The 19247-nt window shown below is 47.0% G+C and overlaps 1 protein-coding gene across 1 annotated transcript in view; it reads right to left on the bottom strand.

Moving 5' to 3' along the window:
* The window catches only part of acacb (acetyl-CoA carboxylase beta), a 188630-nt gene that overhangs the window by 61266 nt on the left and 108117 nt on the right, over positions 1-19247 (bottom strand). Inside the window, 5 exon segments of the mRNA XM_038815904.1 lie at positions 2589-2630; positions 2760-2816; positions 5508-5615; positions 7872-7950; positions 14566-14703. Coding sequence (XP_038671832.1) covers positions 2589-2630; positions 2760-2816; positions 5508-5615; positions 7872-7950; positions 14566-14703 — 424 coding nt within the window.

The following is a 19247-nucleotide window of genomic DNA, read 5'->3' on the forward strand; positions in this document are numbered from 1 at the left end:
CAATGGCGAAGATGTTTCCACTGCCAGAAAGCACACCGCAGGGGACTGAAAACCCCAGCCAATATTGTTTTACTGCTTGATAGTATGGCATTCCGAAGTGCGTAGCTCTGGTATTATCTTGTCTTATCAATGTTTGGGGGAAAACAGACCGTCATTTACTGAGACCATACAAGGGTCAGAGAACAGGAACTGGAGATCTGCAGCTGCACATAGAATCATAGCATTTACAGTGCAGAAGGAGGCTATTCGGCCCATTGAGTGTGCACCGGCCCTTGGAAAGGGCATCCTACCTAAGCCCACACCTCCACCTATCCTCGTAATCCAGTAACACCACCCAACCCGCGAGCGACACATGGTGAAACCTGTGACTGGAACTTTTTTTTTCTTGAGACTGAAATATCCCCGTCTTTCCTGATGGTGGGATGTTCCTTTCCCGCCAATGACGATCCCTGCAGCGCAGTCCCTGGTGACGGAGTGTGTGGGGCACACAAAACCCCTGTGGACACTAGCGGGACTTTAAGATCCTGCCACACGCCAATAGTGGGCTGTCTCCACCGTCCAGAAATACACCCGGGGGGGGGGGGGGGGGGGGGGGGGGGGGAGTCCCACCCTACCTCCTTGGCTATACGGCGGAAAACACTGTCATTGCTGTCGTTGGCCTCAATCCCACTTTCCCACCCCGGCATCGACCTTTGCTGATATTGGAGAAAATCCTGGCCAATGATTTTGAAATGGTCATTCAACTGGTTGAAAATAAATTTTCATTTAAAGACATTTCATGTTGGTTATGAAAATCTTTTAATAAAATGTTGAATATTTTAATAAGTATGAGGAACCATATTAAAACAGGTACAATAGATTATGGGCAGGAGTCTCCGACCCCCCCACCGGGTCGGAGAATCCCCGGGGGACGGTGCGATCCTGCCCCGCCGCCCCACCGCCGGCTGCCGTATCCTCCGGCGCCGTTTTTCAGGGGGGGGATGGGACTCACACCATGCCGGTCGGGGGCCGTTGGCAATTCTCCGAGCCCCGTTGGCTGTCCATTTTTGGCCACTCCCGCCGGCGTTAAATGGACATGGCCCACACGGCGGGATCTGGCACTAAGTCGGCGGGAGTGGACCTCGGGAGGGCGCGGGGGGTCCAACCCTGGCGGAGCCCCCACGGTGGCCTGACTTGCGATCGGGGCCCACCGATCTGCGGGCCTGTTCTGTGGAGGCACTTCTTCCTTCCGCGCTGCCCCCTGTAGGGCTCCGCCATGACCGGCACAGAGAAGAGAACCCCCCGCGCATGCGCCAAAATACAATGCTGGTCTGCGCATGGTCGCAGACTCAAGATCACGCTGGTCCTTTGCTGCATGCGTGAAAACGCACCGTCCCTTCGCCGCCGGCTGGAGCAGCGTCAACCCCTCCGGCGTCCACCTAGCCCCCGAGATAGGTGAGAATTCCTCACCTTGGGGGCCCGTTGACGCCGGAGTTGTTGGCGGCGGTGTTCTCGCCGGCCCCGGGACTTAGTCCCCGGAAGGGAGAATCCCAGCTTATATTTATTAAAATTGTTTTAAGATTTTACTTTTGGAACATTATAGAAATGAAGCAAATTTTGATATTTGCTTAACTTAATTACTGTAATTTATTAACACTCGACATTCTGTTGTCGCAGTTTACAGTGCAAAAACTTAAAAAACCAGCAGGAGAGGAAATTCCCTGGACAAGGTTCAAAATTTCAAATTGAAGATACAGGACAATATCCAAAAAAAACCCCTCAAAATGTTAAATAATTCGCAAGATCTTTAAGACATTCACAGACTTAACAATTATCACAGAGATGTATCAGTTCTCGACTACTCTTTTACCCCGAATTAAAATGTTTGTTCACTAAATTCAAAATGAGAACAATAAACTCTTTGGTCAGATATTTGGTACTCTTTCCATAGGCCGGTGCAGACTCGATGGGCCGAATGGCCTCCTTCTGCACTGTAAATGCTATATATAGCACAGTTTAAAATTCTCTTTACCCTAACCAAAAATAATCTTTTATCCCCCACCAACCCCAGAAGTTCTTCCTAAGACAGGGTAACATTTCTACTTCCCTTATTTCCCATCATTCTGGCCTCTTAGTTGGTATTGAAAATCAGCAGCAAATATCATATGCACTGGTATTGACTAAAGCTGGATCAAAAGCTGGGTCCCAGAAATAATAGGACACCCTTGACATGCAGTGGTAAACGTTCCACTCTGGCGGGTTTGAGGTCTGTGTGAGGGTGGGGGCCTAAAATTGCATGGACAGGAGTCCCCGTAGGATCCCTTCCCGGCCCTCAGGGCACCCCCTACCTTCTTGGCCCAGGGACCCTTTGGGCACACGATAAAAACAGTCCTGGGTGTTAGTTCCAGGCAGAACGCTGCAGTACCTCTTCTGGCCACTGTAGTGCTGTGTCTGGGCAGATTGAAGTGCTCTTTACAGCTCCCTGCAAGTGCTCACCTTGCAAATTCCGCCCTTGGAGTTTGCCTTGTGCTCGGAAAGGCATACTACTATAACTCAAAAAAGAGGCACTAATTATCACTCTTGTATCTGCGGTAAATGGTTTTATGTACCTCAGCACCTGCCCTGAAGGTGAAGTATTTGGGGAATTCTCGCTGTGAAAAAAAAGAGATTGAGAAGAAAATTTAAAATTCAGTGATCACATTGTGGATATTTAAAATTGAAGTAAATCATCTTTGATGTAAAAGTCTGCAGGACGAATGAATGAATTTTGGAAAGCTCACCTTCTGCCCAGCTAGAAAGGTGATTCGTCTGATTCCATAGTCAAAGAGAAGTGCTTTCTGTAAACACAAGGAAAAGGAACAGCTGAAGACTCTGATGACTTTTTTGCAGCAAAATCAAGAAAGCTAATATTTTCAGGAGTCGCCGGCCCGAGAAACTATCATTTTTATTTAAAATTTAGAGTACCCAATACATTTTTTTCAACTAAGGGGCAATGTAGCATGGTTAATCCATTTACCCTGCACATCTTTGGGTTGTGGGGGTGAAACCCACGCAAGCATGGGGAGAATGCGCAAACTCCACACGGACAGTGACCCAGGGCCGGGATCGAACCTGAGACCTCGGCGCCGTAAGGCAGCAGTGCTAACCACTATGCCACCGTGCTGCCCTGCCCGAGAAACTATCATATTGGTTATTTAGTTGAGTTACTATGTAAAATTTTCATTGAGCTCGGGTCACATTTTCATGAATATTGATGCAAAGTTTAGGAGAGATATATGTCAAGGTAAACGTTAATTCAGGGGAGGCGGTGGCATAGTAAGTAGTATTATTGTTGGACTAGTAATCCAGAGACCCAGGATAATGATCTGGGGACCCGTGCTTGAATCCTGGAATTAAAATAATATGGGTTGGGGCAGGGGTAGACGTTTAGGTATACACAGGTCCGAAATTTTGCCAGGAAGGGAGGTACAGAGCTTTCCGATGGAGCCGGCTCCCACACCATTGGAAGAGATATTGACGACAGAGGGGATGGAGAAGGGGGTGGTGTCTGAGATTTATGGGGTGATTCTGGGGGAAGATAAGGTATCGCTAGAGAGGATTACAGCGAAGTGGGAGGAAGAGTTGGGGGAGGATATTGAGGAGGAGTCATGGTGTGAGGTGGTCCGGAGGGTGAATGTGTCAACTTCGTGCGCGAGGTTGGGGCTGATATAGTTGAAGGTGGTGTATGGGGCGCATCTCACAAGGGCAAGGATGAGCCGACTTTTTTGAGGGGATGGAGGATGTTTGTGAATGGTGTGGGGGGCCCCCACTAATCACGTTCATATGTTTTGATCCTGTCCAAAACTGGAGGGGTATTGGAGGGAGGTCTTTAAGGTAATCTCAAAGGTGGTGCACATGAGACTTGAACCGGGTCCCCATAAAGCCATAGTCGGGGTGTTGGATCGGCTGGGATTGGAAGCGGGAGCGGAGGCAGATGTTTTATCTTTCGCTTTGCTGATTGCCCGAAGGCGGATTCTGTTGGAGTGGGGGTCGGCGTCTCCGCCCTGTGCCTCGGCGAGACAGGGGGCCCCTGCTGGAGCTCTGAACGATCGAAAAAGTAAAGTTCGAGTTGAGAAGGTTTCCACAACTCATGGGCGTTGTTCATCGTGCATTTTCATGAATTGGATGGCATTGAACATTGTTTGGGGGGGGGGGTTGGAATGTATAAGTTATTGATAATTCTTTTGCATTGGTGTTTTGCATTCAAAATGTTGGGAGCTGTTTGAGGGTGGGTGGGATAAGCGGATTGTTGGCTGGGGATTACCATTGTATTTGTTGTTATTGTTGATTATCTGTTGTTGTAAATTTTGATGAAAATGTGAAAAAGGAGGAGAATAAAATATTTATTGAAATAAAATATCTGGAATTAATAGTCTAACAATGACCGTGAAACCACTGTCGATTGTCGTAAAACCCATCTGCTTCACAAATATCCTTACCTGATCTGGTCCACATGTTACTTCAGACCCACATCAATGTGGTTGACTCTTAACTGCCCCCTGAAGGGCAATTAGGGATGGGCAATAAGTGCTGGCAAAGACTGCGATGCCAACAGCCCATGAACAAGTTTAAAAAATAAATAAATAGTAAGTTCTCCAATGGTTAGGAAAGGTATTAGCTAATTCAAAATGCAATTGATGTGGAGATGGAAAAGTTAGGACACATGAAGAATGAGTTTAAATCATTTATTTAAATTTTTCTAATGTAAAAATGAACCTATTTTGAGCACAGTATGTCTTCAAATCACTTGTGATGAACAGCAACAAAACTATCATTTCCATGAGACAGGACTCGTAACTATTTTGAAAAAGAAAAATATTTATATAACACCTTTCACCTTAAATCATTTTGCAGCCAATTCAGCACTTTAAAAAAAATGTAGTCACTGTTGCAATGTAAGAAACATGGCAGCCAATTTGCACACAGCAAACTTGCCCAAACAGCAACATGACCGTAGAACAGTGGTTAGCACTGTTGTTTCACAGCACCAGGGTCCCAGGTTCGATTCCCGGCTTGGATCACTGTCTGTGTGGAGACTGAACGTTTACCCCATGTCTGCGCGGTGCACAGCTTTCCTCCCACAAGTCCTGAAAGACGTGCTTTTGGTGATTTGGACATCCTGAATTCTCCCTCTGTGTACCCGAACAGGTGCCGGAATGTGGCGACTGGGGGATTTTCACAGTTACTTCATTGCAGTGTTAATGTAAGCCGACTTGTGACACTAATAAAGATTATTATTATTACCAATTATCCATTATTGGTTGGGGGATCAAATATTGGTAAGGATACCCTCCCCTTGCTCTTCTTCAAAATAGTATTATGGGATTGTTTATATCTACCCGAGGGGACAGATTAACATCTCGTCCAGCAGCCCTGTCCCTTCAGTGCAGCACTCCCTGAGTACAGGGCTTCAACTCAGAGGTGAGAATGCTACCAAATGAGCCGCAGCCTTTCATGGGCCAAATCTGAAAGGCAGGTTTTATAGAGACCTTTGATTGGCAGAATCTGCTGAAGATCGGCACCAGTTCATCATCCTGCTCACAATCGACTTCTTTGAGGGCAACATTCAGAATATGGATAGGTTCCTCCTTAAAGCTCTGTTTAAACAAATAACATTTTAAAAAGGCTGTTATTTATAATTAACAATGGACTTTCAGGCCCTATAAGATAAGCAGTAACAGTCACTCAGATGTGTCTATTGAAATTCTGTGAGCAGAATTTTACAGCCCGTTGCGTCTATAAAATGAGGCAAGCCGTTCAAAAGTCCATTGACTTTGGCAGGACCATAAAATCCCACTGGCATAAAATTCATCCCCCCCTCCCACATTTCCTGTTAGCACTGTTGCCTCACAGCGCCAGGGACCCGGCTTGGGTCACTGTCTGTGCGGAGTCTGCACGTTCTCCCTGCGCTGTGTGGGTTTCCTCCGGGTGCATCAGTTTCCTCCCACAGATCCCGAAAGACGTGCTGTTAGGTGAGTTGGACATTCTGAATTCTCCCTCAATGTACACGAACAGGGGCCGGAGTGTGGCGACTAGGGGATTTTCACAGTAACTTCATTGCAGTGTTAATGTAAGCCTACTTGCGACACTATTAAAGATTATTACTATTAACTGGTAACTGACTCCATGACAGGGAGTGGGATAGCTTGATCTTGGTTTCGGACAATGCTCGGCCCAACATCGAGGGCCGAAGGGCCTGTTCTGTGCTGTACTGTTCTATGTTTTATCTCCATTTTACTGATTTTGCTCTGTCATTCCAGTTCCGACCTTGCCTTTCTTATTATTTCTATAATCAAAAGATTTTTGATAGCACAGGAGGAGGGTTAGTCAGCCCAGCTGTGTTATCCTTTAGACATGGGTCTCTCAGGCATCCTACTTTGCAACTTTCTGATGTTATCAAACTCATCCAAGACTCACTGCCTGTGACCTGCCCGGCACTACTCCCCATTCATCCGTGCATCAGTCGCTGAAAGTAAGCGTGCAGGCACAGCAGGCAGTAAAGAAGGCAAATGGTATGTTGGCCCTCATAGCGAGAGGATTTGAGTGTAGGAATAGAGATGATTCACTGAATTGTTTCGGGCATTGGCGAGGCCACAGCTGGAGTATTGTGTGCAGTTTTGGTGTCCTTATCTGAAGAAGGATGATCTTGCTATGGAGGGAGTGCAGCGAAGGCTTGCCAGGCTGATTTCTGGTATGGCGGGACTGTCATGTGAGAAGAATCTAAGTCGCTTAGGAGTATGTTAATTGGAGTTTAGAAGAGTGAGAGGCGATCTCATAGAAACTTATGAAATTCTAAGAGGATTAGACAGGGTAGATTCAGAAAGAATGTTCCCGATGGTGGGGGGAGTCTAGAAGTAGGGGGTCATAGTTTGAGGATAAGGGGTAAACCTTTTAGGACTGAGGTGCGGAGAGATGTCTTCACCCAAGAGAGTGGTGAATCTGTGAAATTCATTATCACAGAAAGTAGTTGAGGCCAAAGCATTGTGTAATTTCAAGAAGGAATTAGATACAGCTCTTGGGGCTAAATTAATCTAAGGATGTCAGGGGGAAGGCAGGATCAGGGTATTGAACTTGATGGTCAGGCATGATCATAATGAATGGCGGAGCAGACTCGAAGACCCGAATGCCCCCTCCTGCTTTTATTTTCTACATATGTTTCTACGTATTCATCACCCTGTACTCAACAATATCCGTCACTTCGATTCCACTCTCCCAACATACGGAAAAGGCAATATGGATTTTGTTTTCACCACAATTTCTAGTAGAACATGTCCTAACAACCTTCTCCATGAAATAAATCCTCCAAATTCTACTTTTTAATTGGAGATTAACTTAGAATTTAAGCTTGATTCTTATCAATTCATCAGCTACAACTAATGAAATAGCTTTTTCGCCCCCAAAATCCTTCTTAAATCTTTGTCTTTAAAAATGTTCCTGTTTTAACCATCTTGCCTAAAGCCATCCATCCTTGCTATCATATTATTGATTAACGCTACACTTTCCTCATTATTTGGACATCCTTCATAAAGTAAGATATCCAAACCTGAGCACAATATAGCAACAATATGGCTATGCTCCTGGCTGCATTCTCATCACAGCTTCCTAATCCAAATCATTCTGCCTTTCTCCTGTAATGTGCAAGCTTTAAAATCCCAAACTTGGTGTCCTTCAACGTTCCTCAGCTGAGGTGCCTTCTTTCTCTCCGTTTTTAGCTTTTTCTCTCCTGGGATTCCTTAGTGCATTTTCCATTTATTAAATTAAGTGTTACTTTGAATGTCTACACAGCCCGAGGATACAATGCACACGTTCAGAGATTGAAATTTCACATGTAAAGCGAGTAGATCAAAACCCACCTTAACATCCTCCTGATCAGAAAACAACGGACTGTCCAGAAATGGGTCAGCAAAGCAGGCCATCACTTCTTCAAAGTTTCTTTAACGGGTATAAATATTCAAATTATTGACAGGCTAAAAGTAGAAGGCATTGGATAATTTATACTGTCAGTTTGGGCGAACAGATGATACATACACTAAATCTATTCTGCTTTCATTGGTATTATTTCAGGAGCTATTTTTGCACAATATGGAAAGAGTGAATAAATTCACATTTGCGACTTTCAATTTGAATGCATGAGCCATGACAATGACTAGGAAATCCGCCAAAATAGATATTTAAATTTATTTTCTAATAGTTTATCAGACAACTATTTTATTTATTTTACAAATGCCTTAAAAACCGTCCTTGCATTTCTTCTCTTCTGAAACCACTGATGCATGCAGGCATATAGTCCATAGAATTTAAAAAAAACATTTTTTATTAACCTTTTATTATTTAATACAAAAATACAGACAACAGTAACCAGAACCTAAAAATAATAAATTAATTGATGCAACCTTATCCCTCTCAAAAGGCACCCACCACCCCCCGCCAGCAGCCAACAGAGACTAATTCTTTGAATATAGTATAAATGTTGCCATCTGTGGTGGAATCCTTCAATTGACCCCCACACAGGTACAAGAACTCCATTAAGTCCCCAGCCACCAGGAGGCACTGGGTGGCGATGCCATCCTCCAACTCAACAGGACCCACATCCGAGCGACCAATGATGCAAAGATAAGGACATCTGCCCCCGCACCCGTCCGCAGCTCCAGAAAGTCTGAAACCCCAAATACAGTCGCTAAAGGACAGGGTTCCAGCTCCAGTCCAAAGATGTGCAGGTTAGGTGGATTGGCCATGCTAAATTGGCCTTAGTGACCAAAATTGCCCTCAGTGTTGGTTGAGTGGGATTACTGGGTTATGGGGATAAGGTGGTGTGGGATTGGGCTCTTTCCAAGAGCCAGTGCTGACTCGATGGGCCGAATGGCCTCCTTATGCACTGTAAATTCTATGTAAATTCCATGTTAGTATCCATGTTAGTATCGCTGACATGGTGCTAAAAACTGAGAACCAAAAACCCACAAGCTTGGGTCAGGAACAGAACATGTGCATGTGATTGGTCCCCCCCCCCCCCCCGCCCCTCGAACAACACTTGCACCTATCCTCAACACCTCCAAAGAAACAACTCATTCTAACTTTGGTGAGGTACGTCCTAAACACTACCTTCAGCTGGACCAGGCTCAGCCTCGCACACAAGGACATGGAGTTCACCCTATAAAAGGGCCTCCTGCTCCAATATGGGCCCGAGCCCCTCCCCCATTTGGCTTTCACTGTCTCCAATGTGACTGGCTCCTCCCACAGAATCCCTGCAAAAATGTACCACCCTCTTCAAACCCTGAGCAGGAAAGGATCCCCTCCAACAAGGGTATTGGCTCCACCTGGACTGCTGGAAGCACCCGTCATACAGAATTTTGTACTTGGTGGTACCTAAACGAGTCCGAGCCCAAATTTCTCTTTCAATTCAATCTATGGCATTGTTAACACCTCAACCAAATTGATACAGCACGGTAGCATTGTGGATAGCACAACTGCTTCACAGCTCCAGGGTCACAGGTTCGATTCCGGCTTGGGTCACTGTCTGTGTGGAGTCTGCACATCCTCCCCGTGTGTGCGCGGGTTTCCTCCGTGTGCTCCGGTTTCCTCCCACAGTCCAAAGATGAGCAGGTTAGGTGGATTGGCCATGATAAATTGCCCTTAGTGTCCAAAATTGCGCTTAAGTGTTGGGTGGGGTTACTGGGTTATTTGGGTAGGGTGCTCTTTCCAAGAGCCGGTGCAGACCCGATGGGCCGAATGGCCTCTTTCTGCACTGCAAATTCTATGATGATATTATTTGAGCTTCTACAGGAAGTCTTGGCAGACATTTGGATCATGGATAACATCACGTGACATCCGACATACTCACTTTCAAGTATTAGTGCAGGAGGAGGAAGAGGGTATTCCTAGGAATCCAAAGTTAGAAGGGCAAAGTGTACAGGATGGAATGCCACAGTGGAGTAAGTCACATAGGTAGTGAGCAACAAGGGCATGTAGGCAATAAGGAAAGGTGATCAGTGGGCAAGATGTAATATGAGGAAAGGATGCAAGTGGTGGAGTGTAATTACATGATATGGAGAGAAGAGCTCAGTAAAGACATCAACTCTGGAGATAATGAAGGAAGTGTCATTTCTGCAGCAATGGGGCTGACTAAACGTGGAAAGAGGCAATCTGTTGAGTTGCAAGTAGCAAGTCACAGTGATGGATGCCATGGTGAACTGTGTAGCACAAGTCAAACTTGGAGTCAAAAGGAACATGGAGGTCGTACATCATCTGGTTTGGCATCTTGAGAATGGCTTGAGGTCAGGGCACACAGTGTGTGGCAGCAGGATGCCATTGCTTCTCCGGATATTCAGTTGCTCTAAATTCTAGCTCATTTACAAAGATGTCAGCCAAGCAGCCTGACACATGTGGATGGTTTCAGATTCAACGGTGAAGGTGGTGAAGTAAATTTTGTGCCCCTGACAAACATGCGATTGTTGACCCATGAACCTTAGATTATGTCTCCTGGTTCCCCAGCGACACGTTTATGGTATACCCCAATGACACACTGGGGAATCTCTCTCGGAGGTGCCGATAAAAAAGGTTTACCCGACAATTGTCCAAAAGTGCCAATTTTCCCTGGACAATGGCGCTGGTCTGGGAACCATCCAACCGAAACCATTCAAAATCGCCAACTTCCGGATGGTTTGTCCTGACAGTTACTTTGAAAGCGTTAGAAGAAAAAAAGCCCTACTAATTCCAGAGTAACTATTTCAAACACCCAGACCCAGTCTTACACAGGTCACTCTTCACACAACCAACCCCCTCTCCCCAGTCCCACCCAATTTCACACCTTCCTTGGAACAGCAACGCCCCCCCCCCCCCCCCCCACTCCTCCCATCTCCCTTGGGACAGATCTTCTCCAGCCCTTAGTCCACACCCGTCCTGGGCAGATATCGCAGCCAACCACCTGCCCCATGGTCCAATTCCCCTCGCGCATGACTGAAGGGCAGCATGGTAGCACAAGTGATTAGCACTGTGGCTTCACAGTACCAGGGTCCCAGGTTCGATTCCCCGCTGGGTCACTGTCTGTGCGGAGTCTGCACGTTCTCCCCGTTTTTGTGTGGGTTTCCTCCGGGTGCTTCGGTTTCCTCCCACAGTCCAAAGACGTGCAGGTTAGGTGGATTGGTCATGATAAATTGCCCTTAGTGACCAAAAAAGGTTAGGAGGGGGCTTAAGTGGGTCGGTGCAGGCTCGATGGGCCGAGTGGCCTCCTTCTGCACTGTATGTTCTATGTTCTATGAATCCACCCCTTCCCCCCCAATCCACTCCCCCCCCCGGACTGAATCTTCTCCCCCCCCCCCCCCCCCCCCACAAGACGGGTCCTGCTCCCACCCCACCTGAGATCATTTCCCTTGGCCCACCACCCTCCCTGTCTCTCACCCAACCCCCAACCCCCCCCCCCCCCCCCCCCCCCCCCCGATTGTCTGAATTACGTCCCTTTGAAACTTACCTTCTCCCTTTAAATTGTCCCTTTAAATGTCTCCTCACGACACCGAATGCCCTAAAAGACCATTCTTTCCCTGCACCCCAGTTACTCCTCGCCAATGGAGCCGGAGGCACGCTTTGCAGCTCCTGTCTCACCCAGCCTGAGTGAGGAAGGTTGGGCGAGACAGGGGCTTTGCAATTACAGCGAGGCCGCGTCCAATCAGAATTGCAATCTGCCGGAAAACTGCCACACTGAGGAAGTTTCAGGCCTCTCACAAAGGATTACTGTGAACATGAAAAAAGTAGATCAAGTAATGGGACCTTGGTACACTGAGGTTGACCTTGGAGGGGACGGAAGTTGCTGGAGGGGTTCTAGCTGTGCTGAAACATGCTGGGGGTGAAACAGACTTGCATATTTAAACGTGTCTTAAATGCCATTTAAATATGTGCAGCAAGGTCAAAACTGGAGTCTCCCGGCTCCTGGGATTCACTGGCCCAAATGACGCAGCGTCAGGGGGGGGGAGGCCTGAAGGGGTTCAAGAGGTTGGAAATGTGAAAGGGGATGAAGAAGGGAGGGGGTGTGAAAGGGGGGCTAAGAAGGAGGTAGGCTCAGAAGCAAGTACGTGGGAAGGGGCCTTCAGTGACCCCATACTGGAGTATGCTCACTTTGGGGTGGGGGGGAGCGATGTCCTAATACCAATGAGGATGGCTGGATGGGGATGAGGGTAGGGCCGGGTTGCTCTCATGCGTAAGTGGTGTGAGGGGGGGGGATATTTAGTGATGGGGGCGTGCTAGGTGGGGATCTTACCCATGTCTATGGGGATAGCGATGTCCGTGGATGGGGGGTTGGGGTTGAAGACCTTCAACTTAACTTTGAGATCTGGGCACCCTTTAAAAAGTGCACTCTGATCTCTGAGGAGCTGTTATTGCCAACATCTTCCATTCCCCCCTCCAGAAGGTTTGGTACATATCAGTGAGAATCTCTAAGTTCCAAAACATGACTAAATTTGGGTGAATTGTAATCTGGATCATGCTTAAACACCTGACTGAAATCAAAGAACAAAGAACAAAGAAAAGTACAGCACAGGAACAGGCCCTTCAGCCCTCCAAGCCTGTGCCGACCATGCTGCCCGACTAAACTACAATCTTCTACACTTCCTGGGTCCGTATCTGTCTATTCCCATCCTATTCATGTATTTATCAAGATGCCCCTAAAATGTCACTATCGTCCCTGCTTCCACCACCTCCTCCGGCAGCGAGTTCCAGACACCCACTACCCTCTGTGTAAAAAAACTAGCCTCGTACATCTCCTCTGAACATTGCCTCTCGCACCTTAAACCTATGCCCCCTAGTAATTGACCCCTCTACCCTGGGGAAAACCCTCTTACTATCCACTCTGTCTATGCCCCTCATAATTTTGTAGACCTCTATCAGGTCGCCCCTCAACCTCCGTCATTCCAGTGGGAACAAACCGAGTTTATTCAACCGTTCCTCATAGCTAATGCCCTCCATACCAGGCAACATCCTGGTAAATCTCTTCTGCGCCCTCTCTAAAGCCTCCACATCCTTCTGGTAGTGTGGCGACCAGAATTGAACACTATACTCCAAGTGTGGCCTAACTAAGTTTCTATACAGCTGCAACATGACTTGCCAATTCTTATACTCAATGCCCCGACCAATGAAGGCAAGCATACCGTATACCTTCTTGACTACCTTCTCCATCTGTGTTGCCCCTTTCAGTGACCTGTGGACCTGTACATCTAGATCTCTCTGACTTTCAATACTCTTGAGAGTTCTACCATTCACTGTATATTCCCTACCTGCATTAGACCTTCCAAAATGCATTACCTCACATTTGTCCGGATTAAACTCCATCTGCCATCTCTCTGCCCAAGTCTCCAAACGATCTAAATCCTGCTGTATCCTCTGACAGTCCTCATCGCTATCCACAATTCCACCAACCTTTGTGTCGTCTGCAAACTTACTAAGCAGACCAGTTACATTTTCCTCCAAATCATTTATATATACTATGAACAGCAAAGGTCCCAGCACTGATCCCTGCGGAACACCACTAGTCACAGCCCTCCAATTAGAAAAGCACCCTTCCATTGCTACTCTCTGCCTTCTATGACCTAGCCAGTTCTGTATCCATCTTGGCAGCTCACCCCTGATCCCGTGAGACTTCACCTTTTGTACCAGTCTACCATGAGGGACCTTGTCAAAGGCCTTACTGAAGTCCATATAGACAAGATCCACTGCCCTACCTGCATCAATCATCTTTGTGACCTCTTCGAAAAACTCTATCAAGTTAGTGAGACACGACCTCCCCTTCACAAAACCATGCTGCCTCTCACTAATACATCCATTTGCTTCCAAATGGGTGTAGATCCAGTCTCGAAGAATTCTCTCCAGTAATTTCCCTACCATTGACGTAAGGCTCACCGGCCTGTAGTTCCCTGGATTATCCTTGCTACCCTTCTTAAACATAAGGAATAACATTGGCTATTCTCCAGTCCTCCGGGACATCACCTAAAGACAGTGAGGATTCAAATATTTCTGTGAAGGCCTCCGCAATTTCCTCTCCAGCCTCCCTCAGTATTCTGGAGTAGATCCCATCAGGCCCTGGGGACTTATCAACCTTAATATTTTTCAAGATGCCCAACACCTCGTCTTTTTGGATCTCAATGTGACCCAGGCTATCTGCACACCCTTCTCCAGCTACAAAAAACAAATCAGAGGCTGGAAATTCTGCCTGCTCTCTATGTGGGTGCAGCTTCAATACACGCAAGAAGCTCAACACCATCCAGGACAAATGCAAGTTTTCTCCAAGTCACACACCATCTGACTTGGAATTATATTGCTGTTCCTTCACTATTGCTGAGGCCAGGATCCTGGAATTCCCTTCTTGGCAGCAGTGCAGGTGTGTCTGCACCACAGGAACTGCAGTAGTATAAGAAGGTGGCTCACCACCACCTTCTCAAAAGGCATTTGGTGATGGGCAACAAATGCTGGCCTCGTCAATGATGCTCATATCCTGTAAAAGAATATTAAAAAAACTGAAACATTCAGGAATAACTCTTGCATACTCTTGGTTTGGACAATGCTTACTTAACTAAATCTTCAAATGCCTCAAATGCAACCATGACTCCCATTCGCTGGCATAAAAATGACTGCTTGTTGGTGATGAAGAGGTCATTGCTCTGTCGATTCAGCTCATAGTGAATAGTGCTGGTTGGAATGGACATCCTACCGATTAGACAAAAAAAAAGAACCAGTCAGGTACATATTGCAAACACAAAACTTTAACCCTTTTTATGCTAGCTTCAAATAACTATATTGCAATCAGAGTGGTGGAGAGTCACAAAATGTTTTAATGCCAGACTAACGTTCACTGTTTGCCATTTGCTAGCCTGCTCCTGTTTAATTGGTGACATGCTGACATGAGCCAATATTTGTTCTTCCAACACACAATAATTTGAATCAAATCAAAAAGCTTAGAACATGAAACAGCGGCCCTTAGCTTTAAAGACAACATGAGATCTCAATGTAACAAAAAAAGTCAACAATGCAAAACCGAGGTCCGAATTCTCAGCCGCCTGCCGTCGGAAGCGGGGTCCCCGACGCAACGGTAAATCACAAAATCGGTATGGTAGCTAGGCGTCGGTGGGCGCCGATCCCAACGTGATGCTCTGACCCTCCGCTGGCGGCGGGATGTAAATAAATGCAAATCCATCTTAATTATCCATTTGCATCCCTTTAGCAGGCCCAGTACGCTATTCTCTGGCCCTCCACTCTAGTCCCCTGGGCTGGGAATCACGTGGGCAGGGATTACTACAGGTCTCACCAAATGTGAGCCTGGCGTGGAGGACCTCGGGGTAACTCCTTAAAGTTACCCCCCGTCCCCTAACTGTTGGAATCCCCACAGAAACCCCCTAACTAAAGGAACCCCCCCATAGGAACTCCCTACTAAAGGGCCTCCCCCCACAGTCACCCTCTGACTAAAGGGCTACCCCACAGAGATCCTCCGACTATTTTTTTTTACAGTATTTCTGTTTGGCAGATTTTCAACATTTTTACAATACAAAACAACCCCAAACAAACAAAGAGCCCCCCAACCACCTGCTTCCTCAGCAGTCAACGGTAACCAACTCCCAAAAGTGAATGATGAACAAGTCCCAACAATTGTAGAACCCCTCATTCACCCCTTTCAATGCACACGTCACCGTTTCCAGGGTCAAAAACATGTAAAACCCTCAGATTGTACTAAACACTACCCTCCAAAACTGTCCAGCTTCGGGCAGGACCAAAACATACGAACATAATTCGCAGGGCCCCTCCCACATCACTCACAGACATCCTCAACCCCCTTGAACAGCCGGCTCATCCTTGATTTCATGAGGTACGTTGTGTACATTACCTTCAGCTGCAAAAGCCCCCATCCTCTTGCCCAAATTTGACGCATTCACCCTCCGCTGCACTTCATACTCCGCATTCGCTGCCCATGCTGGAAGCCCCTCTTCCAGCACTCCCCGAGCTCTTCCCCCACTTGTGTTAATCCCCTCCATGGGTACCCCATCCTCCTCCAGAAACTTCTGTAAATCACTGAGACGAGCCCCCCTCCAACCCCCTCACTGAACTGCCTCCAGCAACGAGGAAATCGGAGCTATCAGGAAGGTCGGGGAAACCTTAATCGCAAAGTCCCGCACCCGAATATACCTAAAACCTTCCTCCGGCACCAACCCATACTTCTCGCCCAGCTGCTCCAAACTCGCAAATCGCCCTCCCAAGAACATTTCCTTAATTTCCTTAACCCCCTCCTGTCCCATCCCCGAAACCTCGCATCCATCCTCCCCGCTCGAACCCATGATACCCCGAATCAGCATCCCCCCAGACCCAGCCCCCAGCTTAAAGTGCTGTCTAAACTGCCTCCAAATCTTCAACGTGGCCACCACCACTGGATTCACAGACTACTTCCCAGGGGCCATTGGGAGTGACACCTTTGCCAGCGCTCGCAAGCCCGACCCCCTAAAAGAGCCCACCTCCACCTTTACCCACAGAGCCCCCTCCACCCCCCTTGCTCCAGCTGTACATCTTCTCCACATTCGCTACCCAATAATAATACAGCAAGTTTGGGAGGCCTAGCACCCCGTCTACCGTCCCTCTACAGTATCACCCACCTAATCCTGGCCACTTTCCCCCGCGAAACTAACGTGGAGATCAGACTGCCTACCCACCCCTAAAGAATGACTAAGACGAAAATACAGGCAGGCATTGAACCAAAAACAGGAATTGCGGCAAAACATTAATTTACCAAAATTCACTAGACTCTGGGGTGATCCCGGCGGATTGGAAATTAGCAAACGTGACACCACTGTTTAAAAAAGGAGGTAGGCAGAGAGCGGGTAATTATAGGCCAGTGAGCTTAACTTCGGTAGTAGGGAAGATGCTGGAATCTACCATCAAAGAAGAAATAGCGAGGCATCTGGATGGAAATTGTCCCATTGGGCAGACGCAGCATGGGTTCATAAAGGGCAGGTCGTGCCTAACTAATTTAGTGGAATTTTTTGAGGACATTACCAGAGCGGTAGATAATGGGGAGCCAATGGATGTGGTATATCTGGATTTCCAGAAAGCCCTTGACAAGGTGCCACACAAAAGGTTGCTGCATAAGATAAAGATGCATGGCATTAAGGGTAAAGTAGTAGCATGGATAGAGGATTGGTTAATTAATAGAAAGCAAAGAGTGGGGCTTAATGGGTGTTTCTCTGCTTGGCAATCAGTAGCTAGTGGTGTCCCTCAGGGATCAGTGTTGTGCCCACAATTGTTCACAATTTACATAAATGATTTGGAGTTGGGGACCAAGTGCAATGTGTCCAAGTTTGCGGACGACACTAAGATGAGTGGTAAAGCAAAAAGTACAGAGGATACCGGAGGTCAGCAGAGGGATTTGGATAGGTTAAGTGAATGGACTAGGGTCTGGAAGATGGAATACAATGTTGACAAATGTGAGGTTATCCATTTTGGTAGGAATAACAGCAAAAGGGATTATTATTTAAATGATAAAATATTAACGCATGCTGCTGTGGAGAGATCTGGGTGCGCTAGTGCATGAGTCGCAAAAAGTTGGTTTACAGGTGCAACAGGTGACTAAGAAAGCGAATGGAGTTTTGTCCTTCATTGCTAGAGGGATGGAGTTTAAGACTAGGGAGGTTATGCTGCAATTGTATAAGGTGTTAGTAAGGCCACACCTAGAGTATTGTGTTCAGTTTTGGTCTCCTTACCTGAGAAAGGACGTACTGGCGCTGGAGGATGTGCAGAGGAGATTCACTAGGTTAATCCCAGAGCTGAAGGGGTTGGATTACGAGGAGAGATTGAGTAGACTGGGACTGTACTTGTTGGAATTTCGAAGGATGAGGGGGGATCTTTTAGAAACATATAAAATTATGAAGGGAATAGATTGGATAGATGTGGGCAGGTTGTTTCCACTGGCTGGTGAAAGCCAAACTAGGGGGCATAGCCTCAAAATAAGGGGAAGTAGATTTAGGACTGAGTTTAGGAGGAACTTCTTCACCCAAAGGGTTGTGAATCTATGGAATTCCTTGCCCAGTGAAGCAGTTGAGGCTCCTTCATTAAATGTTTTTAAGATAATGATAGATAGTTTTTTGAAGAATAAAGGGATTAAGGGTTATGGTGTTCGGGCCGGAAAGTGGAGCTAAGTCCACAAAAGATCAGCCATGATCTCATTGAATGGCGGAGCAGGCTGCCTACTACTGCTCCTAGTTCTTATGTTCTTATGTTCTTAACAGCCTGCATCCGTCCCGCCAACAAAAGAGGAAGGTTATCACACCTCAGCAAATCAGCCTTCACCCTCCCCACCAAACGAGTGAAATTAAACTTCCGAAGCCCTGCCCTATCCCACGCCACCTGCACCCCCAAATACCGAATCTGAGTTACCTCCAGGCGGAATGGCAACCCCCCCCCCATCCCGTTCCTACTGTCGGTGAGGAGAACATAAAATGCTTGCTTGTCCCTAAATTCAGTTTATACCCCGAAAACATCTAAAATCTCTGGAGCAGCTCCATTACACTCCCCACTGACGTGCTCAGCTCCAAAATATATAGCAGCACATCATTGGTGTATAGGGACACTCTATGCTCTATCCCCCACCCTCACTATCCCCTTCCACAACCCCAAGCTCTTCAGCTCAATGGCCAAAGGCTCTGTAATCAATGCAAACCTTGTACCCCAATGCAGTGCGAAATACCCAGAATTCGTGCTGTTAGTGCGCACACTTGCCATCGGCTCCTTATACAGCAGTTGCACCCACGCCACAACTTCGGCCCAATCCCAAATCTCTCCAGTACTGCCATCAAATAACTCTACTCGACTCCATCAAAGCCTACTCCACGTCCAACGCCACTACCACCTCAGTCTCCTGTGCTTCCGCCGGAGGAAAACCACATTCAACAACCTCTTCACATTTGAGAACAATGGTCTTCCCTTTACGAACCTCATCTGCTCCTCCCAATCACTTGTGGGAGATGTCTTTCCAACCTTAACGCCAACACCTTTGCCAGTACCTCGGCATCCACATTCAGCAGAGATATGGGCCTATACAATCCACACTCCATCAGATCTTTGACCTTCTTTAACAACAACGAGATGGAAGCCTATCCCATTGTTTGCAGCAAGGCACCCCTAAGCTCCTCCTCCAGTGTCTCCAACCTATACAGGGAACCAATTCCCTATAAAATTGGATTGGATTTGTTTATTGTCACGTGTACCGAGGT

Source organism: Scyliorhinus canicula, chromosome 1, assembly GCF_902713615.1.
Source record: "Scyliorhinus canicula chromosome 1, sScyCan1.1, whole genome shotgun sequence".
Taxonomy (NCBI): domain Eukaryota; kingdom Metazoa; phylum Chordata; class Chondrichthyes; order Carcharhiniformes; family Scyliorhinidae; genus Scyliorhinus; species Scyliorhinus canicula.